At 33.5% G+C, this 27301-nt stretch overlaps 1 protein-coding gene, 1 long non-coding RNA gene, 1 other non-coding gene and 1 pseudogene across 3 annotated transcripts; all 4 read left to right on the plus strand.

Annotated features, from left to right (window-relative positions):
* Positions 1–1777: 1777 nt before the first annotated feature.
* LOC122601431 (MATH domain and coiled-coil domain-containing protein At3g58200-like) lies at positions 1778–3042 on the plus strand. The gene is made up of 5 exons (XM_043774189.1): positions 1778–1908; positions 2005–2180; positions 2367–2664; positions 2774–2937; positions 3014–3042. The coding sequence occupies exons 1-5, from the start codon at positions 1778–1780 to the stop codon at positions 3040–3042; spliced, it is 798 nt and encodes a 265-aa protein (XP_043630124.1).
* A 79-nt stretch (positions 3043–3121) lies between these two features.
* On the plus strand, positions 3122–5365 carry LOC122598853. Its single transcript, XR_006323759.1, has 4 exons — positions 3122–3229; positions 4382–4462; positions 5009–5147; positions 5272–5365. It is a non-coding gene; the product is annotated as an uncharacterized LOC122598853 (long non-coding RNA).
* Positions 5366–11353: 5988 nt separating this feature from the next.
* On the plus strand, positions 11354–11427 carry TRNAN-GUU. The gene has a single exon. It is a non-coding gene; the product is annotated as a tRNA-Asn (tRNA).
* Positions 11428–13520: 2093 nt separating this feature from the next.
* On the plus strand, positions 13521–17371 carry LOC122601432 (annotated as a pseudogene).
* The last annotated feature ends 9930 nt before the right edge of the window (positions 17372–27301 follow it).

Genomic DNA, 27301 nt, shown 5'->3' on the forward strand with positions numbered 1-27301 from the left:
AGTGAATATAATAAGAACAAATTGCATTTTTGGTCCATGTGTTATCATACCATTTGCAAGATACAAACATGTGAAAAGTGGTGAAACGTATCCTTGTGATATCACACATGTTGCAATTTTGGTCCAAAACTAATGTGCTATTTAAATTCAACCGTTAATGGCCCCATATGCGTCTCACGTGCGGGGTTATTGAGTCATTTACACCCTCTCACCCATATATATACCAGAAACCACCTCCAACGTCACTTCAATCGGGTTTTTCCATCGCAAATGTGTATATATATATATATGATGTCTTTATCCATAACCAAACAGAACACATCGATGATTACAACCAATTACTTTCACAATCAAATCCAAAAACAACACATCCATTATTACAAGCAATTATTTTCACCCAAAAAGAATCTCCAAGTAAATAAAAAAAAAATTATCTAATCTTTTTGTGTGAAAATTACCAAATCTAAATACTTTTTTTGATGGCCATGATCGATGATTATGCAAAGACTTTTTCAAGTGAATTTCTGCGTTTTCCGGCTACTATGATATTCGACGATCTCTCACCACACAAATGGGTACCTACCATATTTGATGTAAGCATCACTCCTCCGAAAGAATTCTTAAGTTTAGAATTCTCTGCATTTAGAATATTACTTTCACAAGATCGGTGATGTCTTTAATTAGTTAAGTTAAAAATTTCTCTTTAAGAACAAATCTAATACAATAAGACAACAATAATTCAGGGGTTCACAATTTATAATGTATCACACTATATCATGTCATAATCTAAATAATAGCAAATTATGCCATAATCTAAATAATAGCCAATTAATAGCAGATTTAGAAAAACTTTTAACCCATAATAAGATAGACATATACTTAACCTAAAAACAAAGAGAAGAAAAACAAAATTCGACTATCATACCTTTCAATTTTCAATTTATTGAAATCGAGAGCTGTGATTGGTCAATAAGCTATTAGGTAAGTTGTATATATAAAAATAAAGATAAAGATCTCTACTTAACAACCCTATAATACACTTAATGAAATTATTTACAGCATAACACTTAAAATAACAACTAAACTTTATTCATTTATACAATTACTTTTACATTAATAATGTCACCGTTACCGCCACCGCCGCCACCACTGTTGTGTGCGGGTATCCATCTATCTTAGCCTAATTTAAACAATTTAGGATCGGATTCTAACTATGTTCAATCAAGGGTTGGTGCCCGCATGTTGCGGCGGTTAAACGGTGATAATAATACAAAACAGTGGGGGAATTGATATGTGTGTATGTAAATAAGAAGAAGAGAAAGAAGTGACTATGTGTTAGATCTTGGTAGGGTGTTTATCCGATTTTGTTTAGAGATACAGAATTCAAGATAATGTGTGAATTAAGGGTAATATGAGAATATTGAAAAAGTGCTTAAATTACTTAAAATAAAATTTCAATATATTTTATAAGTATTTATAGATAGATAGATATAGTTTTATTGATAAAGATATAGATATTTGTAAATATCCTAGTTACAATGCCGGATAAATATGGGAAATAGATGTGTATAATATTTAATATTTAATATAATAAATTTAAATATATCTGTTTCCTATTAAGATTGTACTTATAATATAATGTATATATCTTGTACTATATATACCTCATTATTATTATGAATAAAAGAAACCTATAATTCTCCATCTTTCTTCGTTTATCGATCATATATACCCTTTTATATAGCTTATGCCTAATAATTTGGTTGGGCATGCAAAAATGTCGTCCTCATCAAAGAGGAAAACTGAACCGGCCCACTATATGTTGAAGATCGAGAATTTTTCTATTCTTACTGAAGCTAAATCTATGAAAATCGAATCTGATGTTTTCGAAGCCAGCGGTTATAAATGGTTGTTACACCTCTCTCTATCTATCTCTGTAGTATTTTTAAATTTTTTCATACTAAAAAAACTTGATGAGTAAATCTATATATATGTATTTTGCAGGAGACTAGAATTATATCCGAATGGATATGGGATCGAGGAGAAAAGTGGTGGTAAAAACATCTCTTTGTATCTTGTGATATGTGGCACTGAAAGCCTCTCAAAGGGGTGGGAGCTCTTTGTTGATGTTTCTTTTTTTGTTTACAGTCATAAAGGTCACAACTATGTAACTTTTCAAGGTACTATATATTCTATTTAATTTGTTAACTTAGTTTTCATATTTCTTACGTCCCAATTTAAATGTCCTAGTCTGAGTTGTTGATTTTTGTTTGTTTTGTTATGTAATACTTATACTTATGTAAAATATATATGTGTATTTTGTATATGTGATATTGAATAAATAAATTATATATGTGTATATATAGCTACCGATGCTTATGGGAACAGGATACGGTTTAATGAGAGTAAGAAAATATGGGGGTTTGACAAACTAATATCTCTCGAGTCTTTCAAGGAAAGTACAAATGGGTACCTGTTGAATGATGCCTGTGTGTTTGGAGTTGAGGTTTTTGCTGTTCCGGGCTTTGCACAAAAGGATCGATGCTTGTCGTTTATAAAGCCCCCGACTTCTATGAATACCTACACTTGGAGAATTGATAACTTTTCAGATGTTAAAGAGGTAACTATTGATTCAGATGTCTTCAAACTTGGCAATGTCAAGTGGTACGTAAAGCATACCGGCTTATTTTGTTTCAAGTTTCAACATGTACATGTGCGACTTTTCAATGATCGATGACCAGGTGTTTCTTTTATGGTGCTTTATTGACTGCAGGAAATTATGGCTATCTCCAAAAGGAAATGGTGAAGGGAAAGATACTCATTTATCTTTATATTTAGAAGTATTTGACCATGCTTTGTTTCCTGATGATTGGCGAGTATATGCAAATTTCAAGATTCGGGTTATGAATCAAAGTTGTAAGGAAAATATAGAGCACGGTACAGAGCATTCTAACTTTGAACGCTTTTTAAAATGTTAGACTTTGCAATTTTATTTTATCTTTTGTATTACTAGTTGTTTTGGTTCTGGTTGCTGTTGCATGATATGTGTTACTACTTTGAAAGTTTATTGGTAAGCTTTTCTTTGTTGCAGAATTTGATCATTGGTTCAATAGCTTTGCTGATAATTGGGGTTTCTCTCGTTTTGTGCCACTGGGTGAGCTCCATGAATCGGCAAATGGCTTGTTGGTAAATGATGTTCTTATTGTGGAAGTCGAGATCTCAATGTTGGGTACACTAAGAAATTTCATCTGAATAATGGTTCTGCTGGTTAAGTAAGATAGTTAGTTATAGAATGATTGTTTTTAAAGATTGAATGGAAGAATTGGTAATTGAAAGGTTTTTTCTTTGTTCTATTTGTGAAATCATCTTTTTAACGCCCTATGGACAACTGGATATCGTATTTGTTTTTTCTTTATTTTGAATGACCAATACTCCGTACCGGTGTCCTAACTACAAAAGCAACCGCCACCTGGTTGAGCTTCTATTCTAGAATCAGATCTGCAGCTCTTGCGTGGAAAACTCACACTTTCGAAGGCCCACTGGTAGTAAATAATTACACTACCCCTTGGTAGAGAACCGGAGACCATAAAGGTCCTGGTCTTCTTTCATCGCAGACTCTCCATGCCACGCAGAACAAATGTGAGGATAGGGATTGAACCTGGGTCACTAAGGACACCTGGTGCCACCTTAACCACTCCACCATAAGCTTGTTGGCCAATTTGTTTTCTATTTTTTATTTTAACAACCATCGAGCCAAAATTTGGCATTGCCACCATTGCCCTTGGCTCTAGTACATAATCGTGTTACTCGGGATACTTGACTGAAAATGAACAAAATTGATGGCCAAATAAATACCATCCCATGTCCCTGATCCTTTTGCTAGTAAACATCTTTCTACCCTTGTATAGCCACAATTAGTTTGACCCAATGAGCTTCTGGATTTGGTCAATGCCTTTAAACTTCCTATTCCAAGACCACCTTAATTCCTCTAGCTTTATTGTTCTAATTTTGCAGTTTTAAAACAGTTGATGTGCATGCTAAACGGTACAATGTTTAAAATTATTGTACAAACATTACGGTACAATGTTTAAAATTATTGTACAATTAGTTAGATGATTATTAACTCTTGTTCTAACCTTCAATTTCGAATTTTTTGCGTCATCAAATTTGCCCCCCTAGTTAGGAAATAGCTGTACTTTGTACAGAATTTAAGTCATAAAAAAATAAGTTGTATGCCTATAAAGGATGTAATTGTGAATTTTGGATCTCACCTCTCTTCCTTAGCTTGAAGAAAGACATGAAAGTTTTGGTTACGTGAAAGTTTTACTGGTCATTTGATTGATGAGCTTGCAGTGAGTTTCTTGTAATTTTCAACGTGCAGAGGACAATGTGTAGAAGCCCGCCCTTGTTTGAATGACGAAAAAAGGGTATACATATATATTCCTCCAATTAGATATGCAAGGTAATTTTTTTTATTAAAAAAACTAGTTTTAGTTCGACCTATGTTTTTTTTCCATTCAACTCTTAACTAGTATATCATTTGGTCATTAAGACCAGTATAATCAAAACATTGGGCATCCACAACATGGTCAATTTGGTAAAACATTTAATACTGTTTCACATCAACATGGTAAAAAGAAGTCAACATGGTCATAAAATGAAGATGAGCTAACAGTCAACATTAACTAATGAATGGTGACACGTGAAGATTGATCCAGTAGTCAACATTGGTCAAACATTCACCAGGAGTCAAATATTCAAAAATTGACCTAAACACAACAACTTAATAAAACCTGCTAGATTGTTAAAAGACACAACATGATAATAAAATTGACCTTCTAAAGATGACTTACTGGCAGCCCTGGGGAGGGGCAAACCCGAGTACCCGACCCCTATTCTGCAGCATTTTTTTACGGGCACCAAGTTTTTAGAGAAATCTTTATATTTATCTATATTTATCCGAGTTAGCTAGAGCCATGTGCCACTAACTTGATCACATTGTTTTTAGACATGTATACATTGAAAGGTCGTCGAGGTTGAAAGAGTTCTCTCACACCTAGGTGGTCTTTGGTCCTACACTTGTGGAATGCAGATGATCGGGTAGACCTGTAGCCCGTTGGTGATCCAAATTGTTCAAAAAAAAAAAGGTAAAAACTTGTGTCCAAGCAATAATTAATTTCATATGCGTTGTGTTTGTAGATAGTTAATAATTTCTATGTCAAATTATCAATCTTCATGTTAATCTACTTGATTGTAAATGTTGATGAACAGGGGACCAGGTTTAATGCAAAGAAGAAACAATGGGGATATTAACAAACTAATATCGCTGGATGCCTGGATTCAAAAATTCAGGATTTTTGTAGGTAGATTTGGAACTGAGCTTTTTGTGGTTCCAATATATGCTAAGCAGCTAACATATATAGATCAATACTTATCAATGATAAAAGCTCCATCAGTTATGAATACTCATACTTGGACAATCGCAAAGTTTTCAAACATAACTGCACGTTTACTCTATTCAGACTACTTCAAAGATAGCAAATTTGAGTGGTGTGTATGTATGTAATTGGAATCTTCTACATTCTTGTGTTTGTTTTCCAATTAAAGATAATATTATATGTTCAGGAAGTCTAAATCATAAGGCTTCCGCGTTAACATTCACATCAGAAAATTGTCGTTCTATTCTAAAGGAGATCGACATACATAATTGAAAAAGCAAGCACATATACGTCTGTGTATCTTGAAACGGATGAATCTGATAATTTACTTCGGGATGGGTAGAAAAGTTAGGCACAATGCATGATTCTGGTTAACAACCGCTTTAAAAAAAGGGTAATCGAGGAACCTAATCCCGGTATCACAGTTGGTTTGATAGATAAAATTCATATGTGTTTCCACTAATTTTGATATTTCTATTGGTTTAATTTAAAGGTTTAACTAAAAAACTATATCTGGAATTCTTTGTAAAGTTGGATATCTACCAATAAACTAAAGAGAAAATAACCTTAATATCCAATTTTTTAAAAAAATTTATCAATTTACCCAAGTTTTTTTAGATTTTAAGAAAATACCCACAAAAAACGTAATAATTTTGAAAAATCGCAATGAGATTGTTAAAATCGCAATAATATTATAAAAATCGCATAAAGATGATGAAAATCGCATAAAGAACTTTAAAAATCTCATAAAGAACATTGAAAAATCGCATAAAGGTTTCAGAATCGTATAAAGAACATGATAATCGCATAAAGAACTTAAAATCTCATAAAGAACTTTATATGTACAAAATCTTTATGAGATTTATAAAATCTTTATGCGATTTTGTTAAATTTTTATGCGATTTTAAAAATCTCATTGCGATTTTATATAATCTCGTTGCGATTTTCGGAATCTTATTGCGATTTTATGAATCTCATTGCGATTTTTGAAATTTATTACGATTTTGTTGGGTATTTTATAAAAATCCTAAAAAACTTGGATATATTGATATATTTTTTTTAAAAAATTGGGTATTGAGGTTATTTTCTTTAAACTAAAACTGGATTGAGATGTGTTTGAAACGACACATGGCGTAATTCTTAATCGACATGTGTCCATTTAATTTATTTATTTTATTAAATTAGTTTTTGTAATTGTATATAGATTCAATTTTTCTTATTAAAATTAGAATTAAATTCTAACTCTTGGCTTTTAAATACAAAACACATTATAACCTTATTTGATTGATCGTTTTCTTATTAATAAAATTGTCTATTTTTCTTTCTCAATTTTTCAACCCTTATTACTTATATATTACTTATAATAAGTTCTTAACACGGAGATTTCAAATTTTGAGTTTACGATCCAAAATCATAAAGCTATTTGTTGTCATCCACTATGGTTACAATTTTGATGTGATTGTAATAATTTAAGGTAAATCCAAAACTCTAACTAAACATATATTAGGACTAGTAGATATATATACATCTAACGTGCAAAGTTATGTTTACATTACATTACTTAACTAGTACTCCATCCGTGAGTGCTTATTATTTATATTTATACTATATTATAAAACAGATCTCTCAAGTCTACATTTTAAGTTTCAACATTAATTTCTCAAAATGTTCATATATTAATTCTATATTTACATCACATCTTTTCTCTCTGCTAAAATCTCAACCAATCATTTTTTTTCTCTCTCCTCCATAAATCATTTATTCCTCCAATTCATTCAAAATCTTTTATCACAAAACCGTACATCGATAAACTATAAAAATTATATGGGTGTTCTTAAAATGTAATGCTCTTTCATTAGAGATGTTATTCGATATATTTTTGACAAATTTTTAAATCCGAAGACGGAACCCGTACGGTTAAGCTATTTGGCTATCACATTCTATGACCTATCACACTTTATGACCTATCACCTCCACCATCTCACCGTCGCAACGCGCGGATACTTACTCTCGTATATGAAAAGAGAATTAGATTAGCATGACAACGTACAACTTTGGCGGATCTAGAGATTATTGGTGGCCTATTAGTAAAGTTTTAAATTTTGGAGATATCCACCAGGGTTTGAATCATATTTCCTACATTTGTACTTTGTAGGAGTGAAGTAATGGGGTTTTAGTTTTGTGGATGGGCCTTTCCCCTCCTGATTACATGTTTGGATCCACCAATGCAATTTTTATATGGATCCGCCAATGCAATTTTCATATATAATTTTCATATATAATTATGCTGAAACTGGCATAAAAAAGCCATAAGTTGCTTGTCTACTAAATAAACAATGAAATGTATATAGAAGTTTTATATCAAACTTCGTCTTATATTTTATATTACTACACAATTTATATTTTCAATTTCAAATTATCACACTCTTATCAATGTTTTAAATGTCATTTTTTAATAGTAACCAGTTCTACCGGTATTAAGATCAAAAATTAAAATTTAAAAATCATTTTTAAATCTTGATTTTTAGTTTAAATTTAATGTTTAAGATTTCTAACTTTACTAGTAAAGTTAATATCAATTTTAGAAAGTAAAAATGGATAAATGGGTGACAACCCTCTGGTTTCATATACCATTTGGGTACCCAGAGCGCACGCCTTATATAACTCATGCTTGATAAGTCACCATCTTTAAACATAGGATCACAAGATATAGTTTCTTTACTTGTTTCTTACAAGTTTTAAACTTGTGACCTATAATCTTCATCTAATCTTGTGCGCCATGTGTTCATATCTATACTCCCTATATAAACAAAGAACTCATCTCCAAATTAAACACTCTACCTTTAAATTTCTTATTTTACCCTTTTAATTTACACTACCGCCAAACACTTTAATCTTGAAATATCGAAAATACCCTTTTGAAAACCTTACGCCCAATTTGTCTTCCTTCCCTTCCCTTCCCTAAAGCTACTCACATATTATACCAAAAAACACACCCATACATCCCCCAGAACAAAACACACACATACATCCCCTCAGAACCGCCTCCCTCTAAAACACACATAGCCACCGCCTCCCAAAACCGCCATCGTCTTCGCCGTCTAAAACACACATAGCCATAGGTACAGTGATCCGGAAATCGCACGGGTACCGCTAATTAACCAACGTTTTTTCCTATGCTCCACCGCATCGCGCGATTACAAGGCTAGTCATATTATAAGGGTTCCACTATTCTAATTAAATTTTGGTAGGAAAAAAAAAACAGTAGACAGTAGTGGTTGATTGGTAGATTTGGTCAAAAAAAGAGTTATAGGAAAGAGAGTGTATTCTCAATCTATGTCGTTGAACAAACGCGTTATTGTTCATGACTCTTCATCCATAAAAAGATTAATTCCTAGAATAACATGGCACAAAAAAGATATTACCATGTTTATAGCTTCCATTAATCCATAATTATCTACGTATTGATTAATTATTAGCAACTAAATCACACACAACCATATAATACAAATATTAATTATACGATAGAAAAACAACCATATATTACAAGTTAAATCGAACAATATATATCAATTAAAAAAATATATATTTATAAACAAGATTTCACTTCTTAATTAATAATTTCTGGATTTGGAAAATTGATATGAATTTGGAGTTGAACTTGTAGAACTTCTCTTATATCTTTTTACTTGAGGCATACAACCAAAACCTGATCTTTGCTCCATGAAACCATCCGTAGGTGCTTTAAACTCCGACTTGGTTCGACGGTGAGACGAGTCGTCTACCTTCGAATTCGAGTCGGCTCCAACAAGGACGTGGTAGCTACGGGTAGAACCAACGGAGACAGAGCGATAAGTGTTGTGTGGCTTTGGTTTCTTCATGGCATGTACTAGAAATGGAATTAGTCCTTCCATTATATATTTAATTGTTACTTTAGAAAATGATAATTTTGCTTCTTTTTTCTTTCTTGTAAGCTAAAGATATGAAGTTTGATTTTGTAGTATTTGTGTTGAATTTGATGAATGAGTTGGATGTGTGACATTGGGTTATGTATATACGTAAAGATGGTAGGGACACAGTTTGAAAAATGAGGTACTGAATTTGTGATTGAGGAAACTTGGAGGGTCATTGATAACGTGTTATTGACATTAGTGCTCTTGTTGGTAGAGTTTGTTGACAATTCGTTAAGTGTCATATAACGACAATCTTAGAACATTTGTATTTGGTTTAATTTGTTTGGATAGAAAGCATTAACTTCAAAGGAAGGATCCGAATGAACAATATATAAGAGACCACCAAAAGTATTGTTTTGGTTGACTTTTACTAAACCCAAAATATAGATGTTAATGTTAGCCTTATAAACAATATTTTTGACATATTTTTTAAGAATCTTATATATATTACAATGAAATGTTGTATATATTTATGGTTGAATGGACAAGAAATCTAATTATTATGAATTCATTTGAATTTATAAACTATGAATGATGGATATATGCCTTTCAAAAAAAAAAAATGAATGATGGATATATGTATGGGTGCATTGATACACATGTTTAATATGGTAGGCACGGTAGGTGCTACATGGGGTAGGATAAAATGCGATAATGGGATGTACCTATATTGAAACAAAAATTGCTGTGGACTTAGAAGGCTGTTTTGGTAATCTTTTGTCCAAGTATCAAAAGATGTCAAACTTTGACAATTTTTAAACCTTAAAAACTTCATAATAATGATGAAACCACTAGACATATTGCTAACAAAGTGGGTATTGTGGAATGTAGTTGTTATATAACAACAACGTATATCCTAAACCACAATTAGTCAAATAGGTAATCGACTTGGTGTCTAGAATGCACGTTTATTTTATGGAAATCCAATTTTTAAAATAATAACGATGATCACTTTTGGGTTGGAACATACATGCTTAACTATTAAAGAGGAAAAGTCATATTTGATTCAAACAAGGATTTTTTTTTACCCGTATTTTACACCGAGATAGAAAATATGTCACCGTTTGAAAACTAGAAGCAGATAAACATACAATATCCATTAAAAACAAAGCCAAACTACAAGGGGGCATCCTAAACTATCGAAGAAGGCGGCTTTACACGCATACTTGCAATCTTGCATAGTGAGTTCATAGAAACAACAAGGAAAAGGTCAAAAAGTGGATACAAAAATCAACTTCATAATATTTTTTTATTTTTTACATAAATAACTTCATAGTTCATTATCATCAAATTCATTGACCTTGTCTCACGATTATTTAATCAATTTGGTTTACTAACCAGCATTAGTTTTAACAAATATATGTTGGATTATGTCTAAAAGGTTTAATGACGAATTAAGAGTGTTCCATATTAAATTAAGTTTAATTTCAAAATATAGATCGGTGCCCGCGCAAAACAGCGGCAGTAGCGGCGACGACGATGGTGTAGTTATTAACGTAAAAGTAATTTTATTGCGGTTGGAGATATAATGAATTGTTGTGTGGGATATGAAAGGGGGGAGGAGGGGGAGGAATTTTGAGTTCGGGTTTTTGCTATGTGTTTCTATGTGAGGAAGGGATAGATGTTGAATTTTCTTAAGGACATTTTAGTCACAATCTATAAATAGAAATAAAGATGTATTAAGATGGAAGGTCAATGTGTCATTTCAGATTATTAAAATTAAGGAGGGGAAGGGAGAGTTTGTTTTATAAATAAATATAGATATAGACTATCTATTTACCCTTAAAATTAACCTATAAGATGGTGGACATGACAATTAAGAAATCAATAATTCATATTAACCCATTTTCAAATAAAAAAATTCGCTTGTAAAATGAAAATTAATACTAGTAATAGCGAAAGATTACACTAGATTTAATTAACAAACGGTTTTAAAACCGAGGTTTAGAATGTAAAAGAAAAGCTGGAATAGCTCAGTTGGTTAGAGCGTGTGGCTGTTAACCACAAGGTCGGAGGTTCAAGCCCTCCTTCTAGCGTCTCTTGTTATTTTTATACATTTTTTGTTACCAAATTGGCATAAACTTAATTACTCGTACTATATATCCACCAGACGCAAATCTTTCGCACATACATTTTCATCTTGAACTTCAAGGTGGTGCAGGTGATGTTTGATAAGTCAATGGCTTGGACTGCATTGGTGTCGTTTCGTTGACTTTGGGAGTTTTTGAACGGATTGTGGTATTTTAGAGTAACTTAAACCATGGCCAAATTTGTCTAGAGGTTTTCGATCCAGAGTAGAATCAGAAGGGTTCTGCCTTTGGGAAGTTCCGAGTGTGTTAGGCCTCATGTTCAAATTTGTCATTGCAAGTTTGAAATTTAAGCCACATATTGTTCTGGATACTAAGTGAATGGTGATCTTCAATTCCACCTGAAGCATTTTTCAATGTTGTTGCACGTACAAATCAATCCAGCTCTTTTAGTCAAAGAGGCATCTAAATTTTCTGTATCTATATGTTTAAAATCAAAACATACTATTATATCTTAGATCTAAATTGCCTCAAATTAGACTTTTTTCAATTACCTACTATCTTAGCTAGACAGATCGATTGGACTTGATGCACAAATTGAAGTTTATATTGACGATTCAACGTCATTGACCAGAAAATTATTCGAAAAATATTACATTTGCTCTCCAAGTCTGCACTAAAGTTTTGTGTTTTTTACTCTGCCACTCTGCAGGCTTAGCATAACAGAATCAAACCGTTTATTCAACCAGTCGTTTGATTCCAACAGCCAACGGTGATTAAGCATTGAATCACAATAGCACAGGTATGAAAGCACAATAGGAAAGTAATATGTGAAGGAGAACCGCTAGCTACTTTTAACTGTCATATGAATAAGTACAAATCAACAAGCAGTTCTCACAATGGTTCCAACATTGAGAAATATGTGTTCAGTTTATCATACCTGGTTATATATACTAGAGAAATCACCATTTACTGTCATATGAATAACTATAAAAGTTTAATTGAGTTTAACGATTAAAGAAATCTCCTGGATTATAGTCTCAAAAAATCACTTGGGCAATGGCATCACCCCTGGCTTGCCCTGGATACCTGACTTCACCCTGTCAGCTAGCTCCCTCAGCACCAATGGTCTGATCAACCCGGCCCAACCACCAACACAACCTAATTATCTGCCACGTACTACAAATTTACAATCCCACTCCCTTTATCAAACCTCATACTATCACACGTCTTGTTTTCATACTTTTTAGTTACATCTTTTATTTGATTGCCTGATTAGTATAGGTTATGTCGTTGGTATAAATCTTAAAGTAATATCATGTATTTTATTATACATTATGTTGCTATCTCACTTTATTTGTACTTGGTTCACATATTGATTGATGTACTCTTTATTGTTATACGACTTATAGTACGACATTGTATCACCATTATCAAGATGTGATTATCTGCACTAAGCAAATTATCATCTTATGCTATGTTCATATGTCAATATTATTTATTTGTACTTGGTTGTTACTCGTATTATTATTATATGTTAGTTTTAGAGGTATTCTAACTAGCTCTATCACGGCCACAATCAGTTGATGAAAGACTGAATAAACATGTAGGCTGATGAATTTCTTTGCTGAAATGACACCCACACACCGATATCCCTATTGATTTCCCATGTATCAGTCCTGTCATGACCACAACGAACCCATTCATATGTATCTATCTTCCTAGAGTGATTGAATAAACAATGATGTCAATGTAGTCTTATAAATAATAAGCAATGTAGCTTCCTCTAAGGCTTATAATTTTTATTGATGCCATTTTATAATTTTTTAAGAACTGCCAAATTATTGTCTTGATACATCTAATCTTCTAATCAATATAAAAATTTACAATCAAACTATAGAGTAACAAGTGTTCTTTTTGACAGCTCCAATCTGAATTGGTCCATGTGTTGCCAGTTGACGACTACAATACTCAATCCAATAGAATAATGAAAATTATTGAGTTGACATTAACACAATTGGAGAAACAAATCAAACACTATAATTAAACAGAGGTTGAGTTGGTTATTTCTAAAGAATTTCATTCTCAAATCCTGCAATACAATGGCTGAAGTAATTGCAACAGAACTGATCAAAGTCGTTTTTCAGAAACTGGGTGATGAAGTCTTGAAACAAATCGTTCGGGCGCAGGGAATCCAATCCGAGATCAAGAAATTGGACAAGACGTTGTCCAGGATCCAAGATCTCCTTAATGATGCTGCTGACAAAGAAACTGCTGATAAAGATGTCAAAGCATGGCTCAATAGTCTCCGACATTTGGCATACGATATTGATGACTTACTTGATGGTTTGGCAACTGATGCTATGCATCGTGAGCAGACTGATCAGGAGGAGTCAGGTGCAACCTCCAGCAAGGTAATTAGAAAGTTCATCCCCACTTGTTGTACTGATTTCAAAATAAGCACTAGATTGCATTCCAAGTTAGATAGAATCAACACCAAGTTATACATACTTGAAAAGGAAAAGGTTTCTCTAGGTTTGAATATTAAGAAAGATGAAAAGCCCATAAGTATAAATAATAGAAAAAACGAAACCTCTTTGCCAGATTCATCTAGGATTGTTGGAAGAGAAAGGAAACAAAAGAATTTCTTCACAAGCTGTTGGAAGATGAGAAAACGTGTAATGAAAAGTTTAGTGTTGTACCTATAGTTGGTATGGGCGGGGTTGGTAAGACCACTTTGGCTAGAAGTTTATATAATGAAACACAGGTGAAGGATCACTTTAAGCTACGTGTGTGGGTTTGTGTTTCCGATGATTTTGATGTGCTTAAGATTAGTGAGACCATTTTTAGTGCAATAACTAGTGAAAACAAGGACTTCAAGGATTTAAATCAACTTCAAATAGCTCTTTCAGATCAATTTAAGGAAAAACAATTTTTACTAGTACTAGATGATATATGGAGTGAAAAATATTCTGATTGGGAGAATTTAGTTAAGCCTTTTCATTCGGGGGCTCCTGGAAGTAAAGTAATCATTACAACCCGGAAGGAGGGATTGCTCAAAAAGATTGGGATTGGTCACCTAGACAAGCTACAGAGTTTGTCACATCATGATGCTATGTCTTTACTTGCTCATCATGCATTGGATGTAGATAACTTTAGTTCACATCCCACATTGAAACCGCATGGTGACGCTATTGTGAAAAATTGTGGACGTCTGCCTTTAGCTTTAAAAATAGTTGGAAGGCTATTGAGGACCAAATCAGATGAACAAGATTGGCAGCACGTGTTAAATAGTGAGATATGGCAAACTGATGATAATATTGTTCCGGCCCTTAGACTAAGCTACCGAGAGCTTTCAGCGTGTTCCAAACAGTTGTTTGCATATTGCTCCTTTTTCCCCAAAGACTTTTTGTTTGATAAGAGTGAGTTGGTTATGTTGTGGGTGGCAGAAGGTTTTATTAAACAATCAAGTACAAACATGTTAACTGAAGAATCCTTGGGCCATGAATATTTTGATGAACTGTTATCGAGGTCATTTTTTCAGCATGCACCTGATAATGATATGTTTTTTGTAATGCACGACCTCTTGAATGACTTAGCCACATTTGTTGCCGAAGATTTTTTCTTGAGGTTGAATGATCATATGGGAGAAAATGTGGCAAAGTACCGCCATATGTCCTATATTCGTGAAGAATATGTTGGTTACCAGAAGTTTGAGGCATTCAAAAGTTCTAAGAGTTTGAGAACTTTTTTGGCAGTGTCTGTTGGGATTAAAGGAAGTTCTGATCGATTCTACTTATCAAAAAAGATTTTAGTTGACTTACTTCCCGAGTTACCACTGTTGAGGGTTCTTTCCTTAAATGGCTTTCAGATCAGTGAGGTACCAGATTGTGTTTATCGTTTGAAGCACTTGAGGTATCTTAACTTATCAGAAACCAAGATCAAAGAACTATCAGAAGACGTGGGCAGTCTTTATAATTTGCAATCGCTGATACTTTTTGGTTGTCAAGAATTACGTAAGTTGCCCCGAAGCATTTCAAAGCTTAAAAAATTGCGACATCTTGACATTAGGAATACTCCAAAAATGACGCAGATGCCGTTAGGAATTGGTGAGTTGAATAACCTACAAACGCTTAGCAAGATCATCGTTGAAGGAGATAATGGTTTTACAATAACCATGCTCAAAGAGTTAAAGAATCTTGAAGGGAAGATTTGCATTCAGGGTTTGGAGAAAGTTCAAGATGCAAGGTATGCACGGGACGCAAGCTTATCGAGAAAAAGGCTTACTGAGGTAATGCTAGTATGGCGGGACAATGTATCTAATGATTCACAAAGTGAAATACTTCAAAATGAGGTCCTCAATGAACTAAAGCCTTGTAATGATGTTTTGACAAAACTCATAATTTTGTCATATCAGGGAACAAAGTTTCCAAATTGGGTTGGTGATCCCTCGTTTCACAAATTGGTTCAGGTGTCAATTGGTCGTTATAGAAAATGTTCGTCTCTCCCTGCACTCGGGTTGTTGCAATCACTAAAGGAGTTGCATATTCATAACATGAGTGATGTAAATGTCATAGGTTCGGAATTACTTGGCACTCGTCATGTTGCATTCCCATCACTTGAAATTCTAAGGTTCACTCGTATGTCGAAATGGAGGGTATGGTATGCTTATGCATCATTTCCATGCCTTCGAAAGCTTTATATAATTAGTTGTCCTTTATTAATTCACATCTCACTTAATGAACTACCTTCACTCAGATTTCTAAGAATAGAAGCATGTGGTAATGGTGTATTGAGAAATATGGTTGATGTAGCTTCGTCGGTCACTGACTTGGTGATAGTTAATATTGCACAACTTACCGATGTGGTGTGGAGAGGTGTTGTACAGAATCTCGGGAAAGTCGAAAAACTATGGGTCCATAATTGTAACGAAATAATATACATGTGGGAGTCAGAAGAAGAGGCAAGTAGAGTTCTTGTGAATTTAAGGCAGCTGGAACTAAATGGCTGTGTGCAATTAGTGCGATTAGGAGAGGAAAAAGACGAAAGAAAAAGCAATCTCCTAACATCACTTGGGATTTTGGTACTCAAGGGTTGTAAGAATTTGAAGTATTGTATATGTCCGAGTAGCATTGAGAGGTTGGATATTATTGAATGTAGCTCAATTACAAGTGTCTCCTTCCCAATTAGAGGAGGGGGAGGAGGAATCCAAAAGCTCAAGTCATTTATTATTGACGATTGTAGGGAACTAAATACAATAGAAGAGAAGGAGTTGTGGGACGGGAGAGAAAATACCAACAACACACAAATGCTAGAATATGTGAAAATATATGATTGGCGAAATCTGAAGTCAGCGAATGGATTATTGAAGTGCATTCACCTCACCTCCCTGACGGTATGGAATTGTGAAAATGTGGAGTCATTTTCTGATCTTGAGCTGCCAAATCTCATCTCTTTAAAACAACTGGAAATTGTGTATTGTCCAAGTATGGATGGTTGTTTTCCACGTGGACATTGGCCTCCAAAATTGACTAATCTTTCAATCGGGGGGTTGAAGAAGCCCATATCACAGTGGGGCCCTCAGAATTTCCCAAGCTCCCTTGTTGATTTGGGATTATTTGGGAGAGGAGAAGAGGTGAAGGATTTGAGTGAATTGTTTCCTCATCATCTTTTTCCTTTAACTCTGACTCATCTTGGAATATGGAATTTTGAGAAATTGGAAACAGTTTTTGGGGGACTCGAACACCTCACCTGCCTCCAACATCTAGAAATTATGTTTTGCTCAAATTTAAAAGATCTACCAGAGAAGCCACTGCCTTCACTCTTGAGTTTACGAATCCGTCAATGCCCAACACTGAAAGAACAGACGAGTCAAAATAGGTTCTTGAACAACTACTGGCCCAAAATCTCACATATTCCCCGCATTGAGATAGATGATGAATTACAAAATTGATATACTCAAGGTGAAAATTGACTTTCTTTTTTTCTATATTTATATCGGATCAATTACTTGTGTTATCAAAAAGTTCATTGATGAAATTTGAAAATCAATGAAGGAGATACGGTATTTTACCACCAATCTGCAACGGGAAGAATGAGGTCCATATGGGGTTGCTTCAAGTTTACATCTTTTCCAGCTTACTTCAAAAGGTATATATGTTTTATGCACTCTAAGAGTCTAAGTGTTTGACAAAATGTCTCAATGCATCTTCATTCTAGATCCGTTCATCCATATTTTGCACAGTTTTCATATTTTGTGCACTTCAGTTTTCATATCTTGTACTCTAAGAGTCTAAGAGTAACTTTGTCTACATTTCAACCTCCCCCATATAACGTGAAGAAGGCATTGGGACCCATAACTAGTGGAAGACGGTTTGGGAGATTTTTTTAGTTTATTCAGGATTGGTTTATCCATATATTGCCCAGTTTTCATAGTTTGAACACTTCAGTATGAAAGAGCTCATAGTAGAATAATAAACAGTTGTCGATCAGGGTAGAGAAGATTAAGCCTTATCAATTTTCTCATTTTTGTTTGTTTTTTTTTTCTACTTGGCTGGACTTTACAATGACTACTATTAACCACATTAATTGTTGGTGTTGGCTCATGAATGCATACTCATGGCCACTTTCAAATAGGTCTTCAAGCGCTGAAAAAATTGTGTATTTTAAGTTCATTTACTTGTTAGGATCTTGATGATCCAGTACGTTGTTCTTTAACTTTTTTTTGTGTTATTACCTTACAAAAAGAAAGGTTGGGCAGTTTTGAATTATTGGCTTTTGCTCTTGAAATCCTTGTTATTACACCTACACTTTTCTTCACTTGCTTGTTATTTTGTTTGAAATCGTATGAATCTCATTGTTACACTGGCTGAGTAATCATGTACTATATAGGGTTTATAACTTAATTAAGTAACTTCTTCAAAATATTTTGCCACCTCAGATTCTTATGTTTTGTTTTTTCACTGTATAGTTTCTATAATATCGGAACAGAAGCGAAGTTAAAGTAGTTGATGGGTTTGCTTGTAGGCTGATCCAAACCAAGACTGAACAAATGCACAAGCTAGCGACAAGATGATTTAACGTAATTAAGCCAATGCACTCTTTTAAAGATGACAAAATAATGGGGCTGCTAAGAAATATAAACATAATATTTCAAAGTTCGAAAAGATAAATATTATTTGATAGATTAACACATTAACAAAAAATTTAGTGCTAAACAGAAACAATAACTTAGTAATAAAACAAGAGTGAAAAATAAGAGTGATAATCTTACTAAAAGGTTATTTAAAATGAATGAAAAATATATGAATTTAAAAAAAAAATCTACTATCATCGACCTGATTTCCTAGAGTGTGACCTGGGTCAGCCAATTTTGACAAGGGTTGGCTGACTTCTGCTAGTGTTGACCCGAGATTTACCCTTTGACCATGTTTGTACTCCGAATCACCTTGAATCCACTGAGTCCAGGTACTCGGTCGGATCAGCCAGGTTTTTACACCCATGTATTGCAAAAAGTAGGATGACTCAATTATAATCTACATTTTATAGTATAATTGTGTTGTTAGGAACTTCAGTTAGGCCTTTGACTACTTAACAAGCAAGGGTTATGATGTGAAGGAAGAGATAATGATGCAGAAGACTTTATCACTTTAAACCAGAACGTGGCTTGATGACATGTTTGCTTTCTGCCAGAGAGCGCCTTTCAAATTTACAACTTTCCAGGTTAGTAAACTAGAGAGGATATCAATATCTTTTTCATTCAAATCATATAAATGCATTGCTGATAAATGCATTTGTTATAGTGTAACATGGATATGAAGGGTATTTATGTCTATAAGTCTATTGAACAATGCTTTAGTATCTACTTTTATTCATCTTAAAAACATTTATCTGATGGATCATTTATACTTGAAAAACAACGATCATTTGCAGCTGTATCTTAATTCTTGTAGATGTCCCATTGAGGACTAGAAAGTTAACTATTCTTTGTTCCAGGATCCAGCATTCTAATGGTTGAACACGCAGATATAGAGTGTGATGATTGCTTTAGCCTTGGAATGGTGGCACATCTAGAACCGACCTTACAAGACACTTGGTTTAAAAAAAAAGCGCCTGAAGCGCTAGGTGCACCTGGACGCAAGCCTTCAGCTTCTTGATGTATCCTTGATTGTTCTGTGAACAGTTCTGGTCGGGGGTTTTGTATTTTGAAGCACATGTGGTTGGCATTTCTGCAGCTGGCATCGGCTACTTCTTGATGATCTTGGTATTTAATTCGTACTCTTTCTGGCAGTTTATTATTCCATTACATTTTTCATTGGTTTCAAACTTTAATGTTGTCTGAGATTTATATAATGAATATATAGAGGTAAACATTTTTTTGTTGCTTTTGTTTTATGCCAGTGAACGAGGTTCTTGGGTTGAAAGGCTTAAACTATCAGAGCCGTTATTGTTTCACAGTTGGTAGATCTTTTGTCGACAAACATATAACGAGCCTCCCTGCATATCCTGGTCCTGATGTTGATGTATAACATGCTCAGTCTTCTTTACTGCAGCCCTACACTTAAATTTACAAATTCGATTAAAGGAGCCAATTTAGCGTCATATAGAGTGGCGGCTTAAGGTTTTTAGAGGCCTCAAACGAGATTAATTTTGGGGGCCTAGTTCATTACCATATAAACTAAAGTAAAAAATAAAAAAAGTAGCTCGTCTTTTGTTATTGAACTACAAGTAATAAAAAAATATATAGATGTTGATGCAAAAATCAAAAAGGCGTTACTGCAATGCAAATTATATAATGATACTTAATCCAAAATTCAAACACTAAGTCTAATATACAAGATTTTGAGGCCTTGGAAATTTGGGAGCCTAAAGCGATCGCCTAGTCCCATAGTACTGTTGAGCCATCTCTGTGTGTAACCCTAAGATTTAGTAAAAACGAAAGATTAGTTTTATGGTTACATATTTATACAACATTCTTCTTCTGTAAATGACAGGGCACGTCTATAAAAAGGGCATAGTCTATATATATACAATAATAATTATATATATGATTGTTATGTAACATCACAGTTCGAGATTGAGATTATTGAAGGGTAAATGCACATTAACAATAGTGGAAGAACCGAAGAAAATGATCCAGTTGAGACCAGGCTAGAGTAAAATCCCATTCACCGACCATTTGGCAGCCATTTCCGCCTCCCAGAACACCAAAACCACATGGTCTCCGTTAGTTTTTCCCTTGTTTCTCGCACGCATTCCCACCTTAAAATTCAAGTGAATTGGTGCAGTTTATGGTGATGTGAATTGTTCTTAATATTATTGATACAATGAAGGTCTATATATAGACAAATACAACTTGTTTACCTTGTAAAGGAATACTTTGAATAAGGAAACTAGAATTATCAATCTACTAAATATAATACAAATAAGAAATTAATTACTTCCTTAATACAGTTGATGGTTGTTTTTTGGGTTTGGGTTTGAATTGAGTGTCGCATTTCTGGGGTATGAGTATGATGCATGATGCGGAAATTATCGGGAAACCATGGCCAACTTGGCCTGGGAAGTTCCGAGTGTGGTAGGCCTCATTTTCATATCTGTTAATAATATCAATCCGGCCAGCCCTGGAATAATATCATATATGTTCCTAGAATTATATAAAATCAAAACATAATATTTATATTCTATCATAGATTTAAATTGCGTCATATTAGACTTTTACAACCACCTGCTATCTTAGTTTGATAAATCGCTTCGATATTATTAACGATTTGAAGTTTCATATCGATATCATTTGTATCGGAAGCATCGAGTAACCAGAAAACCATTCAGAAAATATTACATTTGCTCTCAAAGAATCGGGTTAGCGGGTTGAAAATATCCAACCCAAACCCGACTTGATATCGAAATCGACTTGGGAATTTGACCAAAACCTGTCAACTTGTCTACTGAAAGTAGGGGTGCAAGAAGCGGTTAACCGATTTCGGTTATTAATTTTAATAATCGGTTTCGGTTATTTTTTGAAACAATATTAATCGGTTATGGTTAACTTGTACCGGTTAATAACCGGTTTTTAGGTTTTAAAACTGGTACTTATTTAACCGATTTCGATTAATAATAATCGGTTAACCGATACCGGTTAACATATTCGGGTTTTTTTAACCGCCCGGTATCTTATATAGAAAGTGGTGAACAAAGAGGAAAAATAATTATTTCCGACAAGTATGAGCGACGAACCCATATTCCAAATAAAAATCATTTTCTAAACACAGAACAAAATTTATCATCCCAAATCTCAAAAACAACCAAAAAATGATGTTGGATCTTATAAAAGAAGCATTAATCTATACATAGTATAGATATATTGAAAACTTACGAAATCATCTGATGGTGCGATCTTTCCAATTCTATATCAGTGTATGTATATAATACGGATTATGTGATTAACAGGTTAACTGGTTATTATTTGAAATAATTAACTGTTTATAGGTTAACCGGTTAATAATCGGTTTTGGTTTTGAAAAGAGTAATCGGTTAGTAACCGCCGGTTTCAGGTAACCTATAATCGGTTTTCAAGTCAAATGGGTTGTGGATTGTCAGATCAAATGAGTTGTTGGTCGACCTATCAAAAACATTATACGAACTAAATATTTATGGGTTGGCGGGTTGACTTATTAACCCAAAAGATCAACCTGAACCCCACCCAATAAAACCAATTTGGCGGGTTACCGGGTCAAAATTCACAACCCTAACCCAATTTTTTGGGTCGGTTTCAAGTTGAATTTTGGGTAAGGTTGAGTATTGACAATCTTAATATATATCACCTATATATATATATATGTGTGTGTGTGTGTGTGTGTGTGTGTGTGTGTGTGTCTCTGTGTGTGTGTGTGTGTCTGTGTGTGTCACTAGTCCTAATTCTCGTACGATGTACGGTAATTATATAGATTGTATCACAAAAAATTTTGAATATGCCTCATACATGATTCATGCAATAAATTACGGTTAAAATGAATTGATGATCGAAGTTAAATTATAAAAAAAAAATGATAAATATAATATATGTTTAGTTAGAATTTTGGATTTAACTTAAATTTTAGAACCACATCAAAATCGGAATATGTAAGCATAGTGAATGATGGCAAATAGCCTTGTGATTTCGGATCGCAAACTCAAAATTTTGAAATCTTCGTGTTAATAACTTATTATTAAGTAATAGGAGTTGAAGAATTGAAAAAGAAAATGAGATAATTTGTTAATGAGAAAAACGCTCAATCAAATAAGGTTATAATGTACTTTTGTATTAATAAGCCAAGAGTTAGGGTTTAATTAGTCTATAAGGATATCGTATTTATATACAACTAAAAAACTAATTTAACAAAATAAATAAATTAAAAAGACATGTGTTGATCAAGGATTACGCCACGTGTCATATCAAGAATATGTCAATCATGTTTTATTTTATTGGTAGATATCAAAAAGTGTACAAAAATTAGACTTTATTTTAACATTATGCTCATCTTAATAAACTTTAATTTTAAATAAAAGGCTTTTAAGTTTACTTGATAACCCGGTCACCAACCAGATATTAATCTAATTTATATTAAAAGCTCACCTGGTGAAATGTTACGACAAAATTGCAAGTATGCACTTAAATATTTGCCCATAGTTAAATCTTGTTAATTAAAGTCTTATTACATACACTCATTACATTTAAACATACATTTAGAAGAATACATACACCACCACTAAAAAATACACAGTCATCACCAATTAAAAAAAATACACACACTCATCACTTGTCATAAATTTTAATACATGTAACCTAATCTATACTCCCTTATAAAGCAAACCACCATTAATTCAACTTTTAACTTTCTGTCTTTAAAATACCTAAATTACCCCCTCTTTTATTGACTAATTTAGATATCTCCACCTAATATACCTATAATAATCTTAACGAGATTAATTAATTTCATTACCCCTATTGAATCAATTACTTTTAAATAAATAAACACATCGCTAAGTCACCAATACCATCTCCACCCGTCGTTGCCGCCGCATTATGCGGGTAACCTTCTCGTTTTTTATTAATCATTCTCCATAACTTCTCTTCTTTTTATTTTTTTAAAAAATAAATCATGGTCATATAGCTTCTCAACAAAAAAAAAACATATGTATTTTTTTAATATCACTTTAATTTAATTTTTGGTATTTTTTTCATGTTTGTTTGTTATTTGATATTGAATTATTATGTTATTGTTATTTTTCAACTCTTTGAATTTTTATTTTATTTTTTTTGTCAATTGTAGGTTGATCATGACTTCTTTTTCTACAAACAGTTTTATTCTTTTAAATTTGTTTTGCTCATTAATTTATTTTGTTCACTATTTAAATCTTTCTTTTTAAATTTAAAATATGACATATATTTTGTTATTTTTTGTTAGATGAAAAAAAGACGATGATGGTTCATGTTTAAAATATGACATATATTTCGTATTTTATACCAATTTCCCACGTTATTATTAGTTGATTATAAGTGTTTTCGAGTCGTATTTGTATACAATTGGTGCGTTTATGTTGTATGTTAGTGTTTCAGGATATTAACATGTACATGAGCATATTTCTGGAGAAAACGACATCTTAAGGTGAAATGGACGCTTACGGAAGATGTACAAGACATGAAGCTGAAGTTTGAAGTTGTACAACATTCAACTGGGCCACAATTTACTAACTACGTCACAGTGGGATTCTTCTACATTCAACTGTGCCAGTTACATGACTGTGCTCAAGTCAATTAGACGAAACTTTATCTGCTCCACAGTAGTATAAACTGCGCCGCAGTGTGTTCAGTTCTTCAGGAGCCTCAGTCAACGAAAGTCAAAGTCAAAGCAGTCAACAGCCACACTGCGCCGCAGTGTGTAAACTGTGTCACAGTGCCGGACGAAATTTTTGTATTTTTTTTAAGAAAATATAAATAGCTTGCAAATAACTCCAAAACCCTATTCCACTTTCTTCCATCCGTTTTTGGAGATCAAGAAAGGGATTTTTCATCAGTTCTTTCACCTTTGAAGATCAAGATTACGATTGGATTTATTTCGTTCATTGTTTTCATTTATCATCATTCGGTAACAATGAATTCTTTCTATTTGATTTGTTATTCTTATTTCAATATGAGTGGCTAATCACTTTATCATCCATCTTGATGGAGTGACACAATATGTAAGGATTGCACACTTTTATTAATCCAAAAGTTGTTTTCATTTAACGTAATCTCATGATCTTAGCGTATTTCTTCCTTTTAATTTATCTTGAATCGGTTGATGGTGTATGTGTGTCTTTAATGGTAATTATTGTTTATACATATATCGTTTTGATTATTTGGGTACAAATAATTGGATCTATGACAGGTACGGTAGATAATCATTCCATGATAATAGGGGGAAATGTGTTAACGGTTGGGTACAATCGCTAGGTATAATTGTTATTTTAATAACCAAAACAATTGTTTGATTAGGGAAGTTATAAAAGATGTCTTGGGATACCGGTCTTTGTAACGAAACTAGTTTAACCAAGAGAGTCAAATGATGTCATTAACTTGACGGGTACGGGGTTGGTGATTTATTTGAGTCTCGGTTATTTAGTCAACTTAATTTGGATTTGAACTTCATTTATGTGCAATCTGAACATGTTGTTGAGCGAATTAAAGATGGATGACCTTTTAAATTTATTGTTTTAAACAAAAAACTCTCTTTCGATTAATCCTGAGGGATTACTAACAAATTTGCTAACCATTTGCAACGTGGCAACTCGACCTCGGATTTACCGAATTTACTATACTGCATGCGATTGGGTTCACTGTCTGTGAGTGTGTTGTAGTCAGTCTTTTCGTAATTCGTGTTTATAGATTTTATTACTTGATTTCACACATCACCCCTCCTCAAACTTCTAAGAACCCGATATGTCAAATTTATCCTTCATTATGCATCCTTATTTCCATTATATAAATTGTGACTATAATACCCTTCCAAAACTTTTAGACTATCCCTTCCATACACAAATACACGGACACCCATGTAATTAATTATCATCTAACAAATATTATCATTTTGATTAATATATACGAGCATGGTACCCGCGCAATGCGGCGGCGAGCCGGCGATGACAGTGATGTGATGGCGGCGACGGATGTTGACGATGGTGGCGGCATCAATTGGTGTACGTAAAGATATTTTATTTAAAGGAGGTTACTAGAGATATTTTATAATATAATGAACTAGTGGTGTAATTTAATATTAAGGGTTGATGGTGATTTAATTCATTAAGAGTAAATTTGTAATTCGCATATCAAAAAAGGTAAACTTTTCAACATGGAGTATATATAATTTTTATATAGTAGTATAGATAGATATTTTGACACTACGTAACTATGGACGGGGACGGGGACAGGGAGAAAGAGAGGAGAAACACTAAGGAAAGAAAAGTAATTGCAACGTGTCGCATTTTCATTTTTCAGTTTACAAACATGACGTGGTTTCTCCAATTATTGTTAAGAATGAGTTACACGTTTTAGCTTTTAAATATTGTGGACCATTTGTATGAGTTTTGGAATAATTCCTTTTTATATATTTCTAAGTGTAAATCAGATTATACTGTGTTTGGTCAACTGAACTACCAAATACATCGGCTTTAAATCCAAATGAAAAGTTTATTAGTAAATTTGAAATGAACGAAATATATTATTGGGTTAGTATACCAGATTTTTAGTAGTATATATGTATGTGTTTGAGGTACTAACTTTGTTTCAGTATACAAGTACAATATCACTTCATAATACTAAATGGTGTCCGTGCGTTGCAGGGGTATCATTTAAAATGTGTTGGTTAAGTGTGACGGTGATGAATATGGAAAGTAATGGTCAGGGTGTCGGTAATGATGGACACTGTCACACTGAATAGTGATAGTATGAAAGAAAGGGAGACAAAGAAGTGGTATGAAGAGTATGAAAGAAAGGGAGATCGACAAAGAAGTGGTGTGAAGTGAATGTGTTACTTATTTTAAGGTTAGGGTAATTTAGGGATATTGTAAAAAGTGCTTAAAGTCTTAAATCTAATTCTATTTATAAGGGTTTATAGATATAAATTTAGATACAGAGGAGTTTGTTCATTTGGATCATCTTATTTGCTTGGAAACTAAAGCCTAAATCCTAGCCCTTAATTTTATTTCATCCAATGGCTTAGATCTCACATCAAATTCATTCCCTCCTTCCTTCCTCCCGTCATTTCTTCCTAGACACACACACACACACACACACACACACGTAACACACACTTTATCTCTGACCAGCGACGGGATCTTGAACCACCGCCATCTCCACCTTTATCTCTGACCGGCGACGGCGACCAACTCCTCCTTCTTCTCCAGCGATACAACCGCCGGAAAATGCAACAACTTCGCCGGAAAGCTTCAAACGCCGATAAAACCTTCGTTCCTTCGAATTAGAACATCAGAAATTAATCCGATCTATACTCGTGGAAACTTAAAAAACTCACCGGAAAAATTAAAAAACACTATAACTTTGTTGTTTCTTCGAATTAATGCATGAAACTTGTACCAAATCACATAGAAACACATTCCGCACAAACCCTAGCCAGTAAACATTGTTTTTGAGCTCGCCGGAAAATCACAATCCACCATCTCTTGGATCGCCGCCCATCAAATCCATACCATTCCCATATGTGTCCCTTGACAGTCAGTTTAAAACGGATTAAGGCCTCTTGCCCGTTTTGTATCCACTCGAAAATGAAATTGATTAGCCGGAGAAGATTTGACGGCGTTAGTGTCTTAGTTATTACCAATCAAGCTTGATTTGGCTCAACTAATT

This window comes from Erigeron canadensis, chromosome 5, assembly GCF_010389155.1.
Source record: "Erigeron canadensis isolate Cc75 chromosome 5, C_canadensis_v1, whole genome shotgun sequence".
Classification (NCBI taxonomy): Eukaryota; Viridiplantae; Streptophyta; class Magnoliopsida; order Asterales; family Asteraceae; genus Erigeron; species Erigeron canadensis.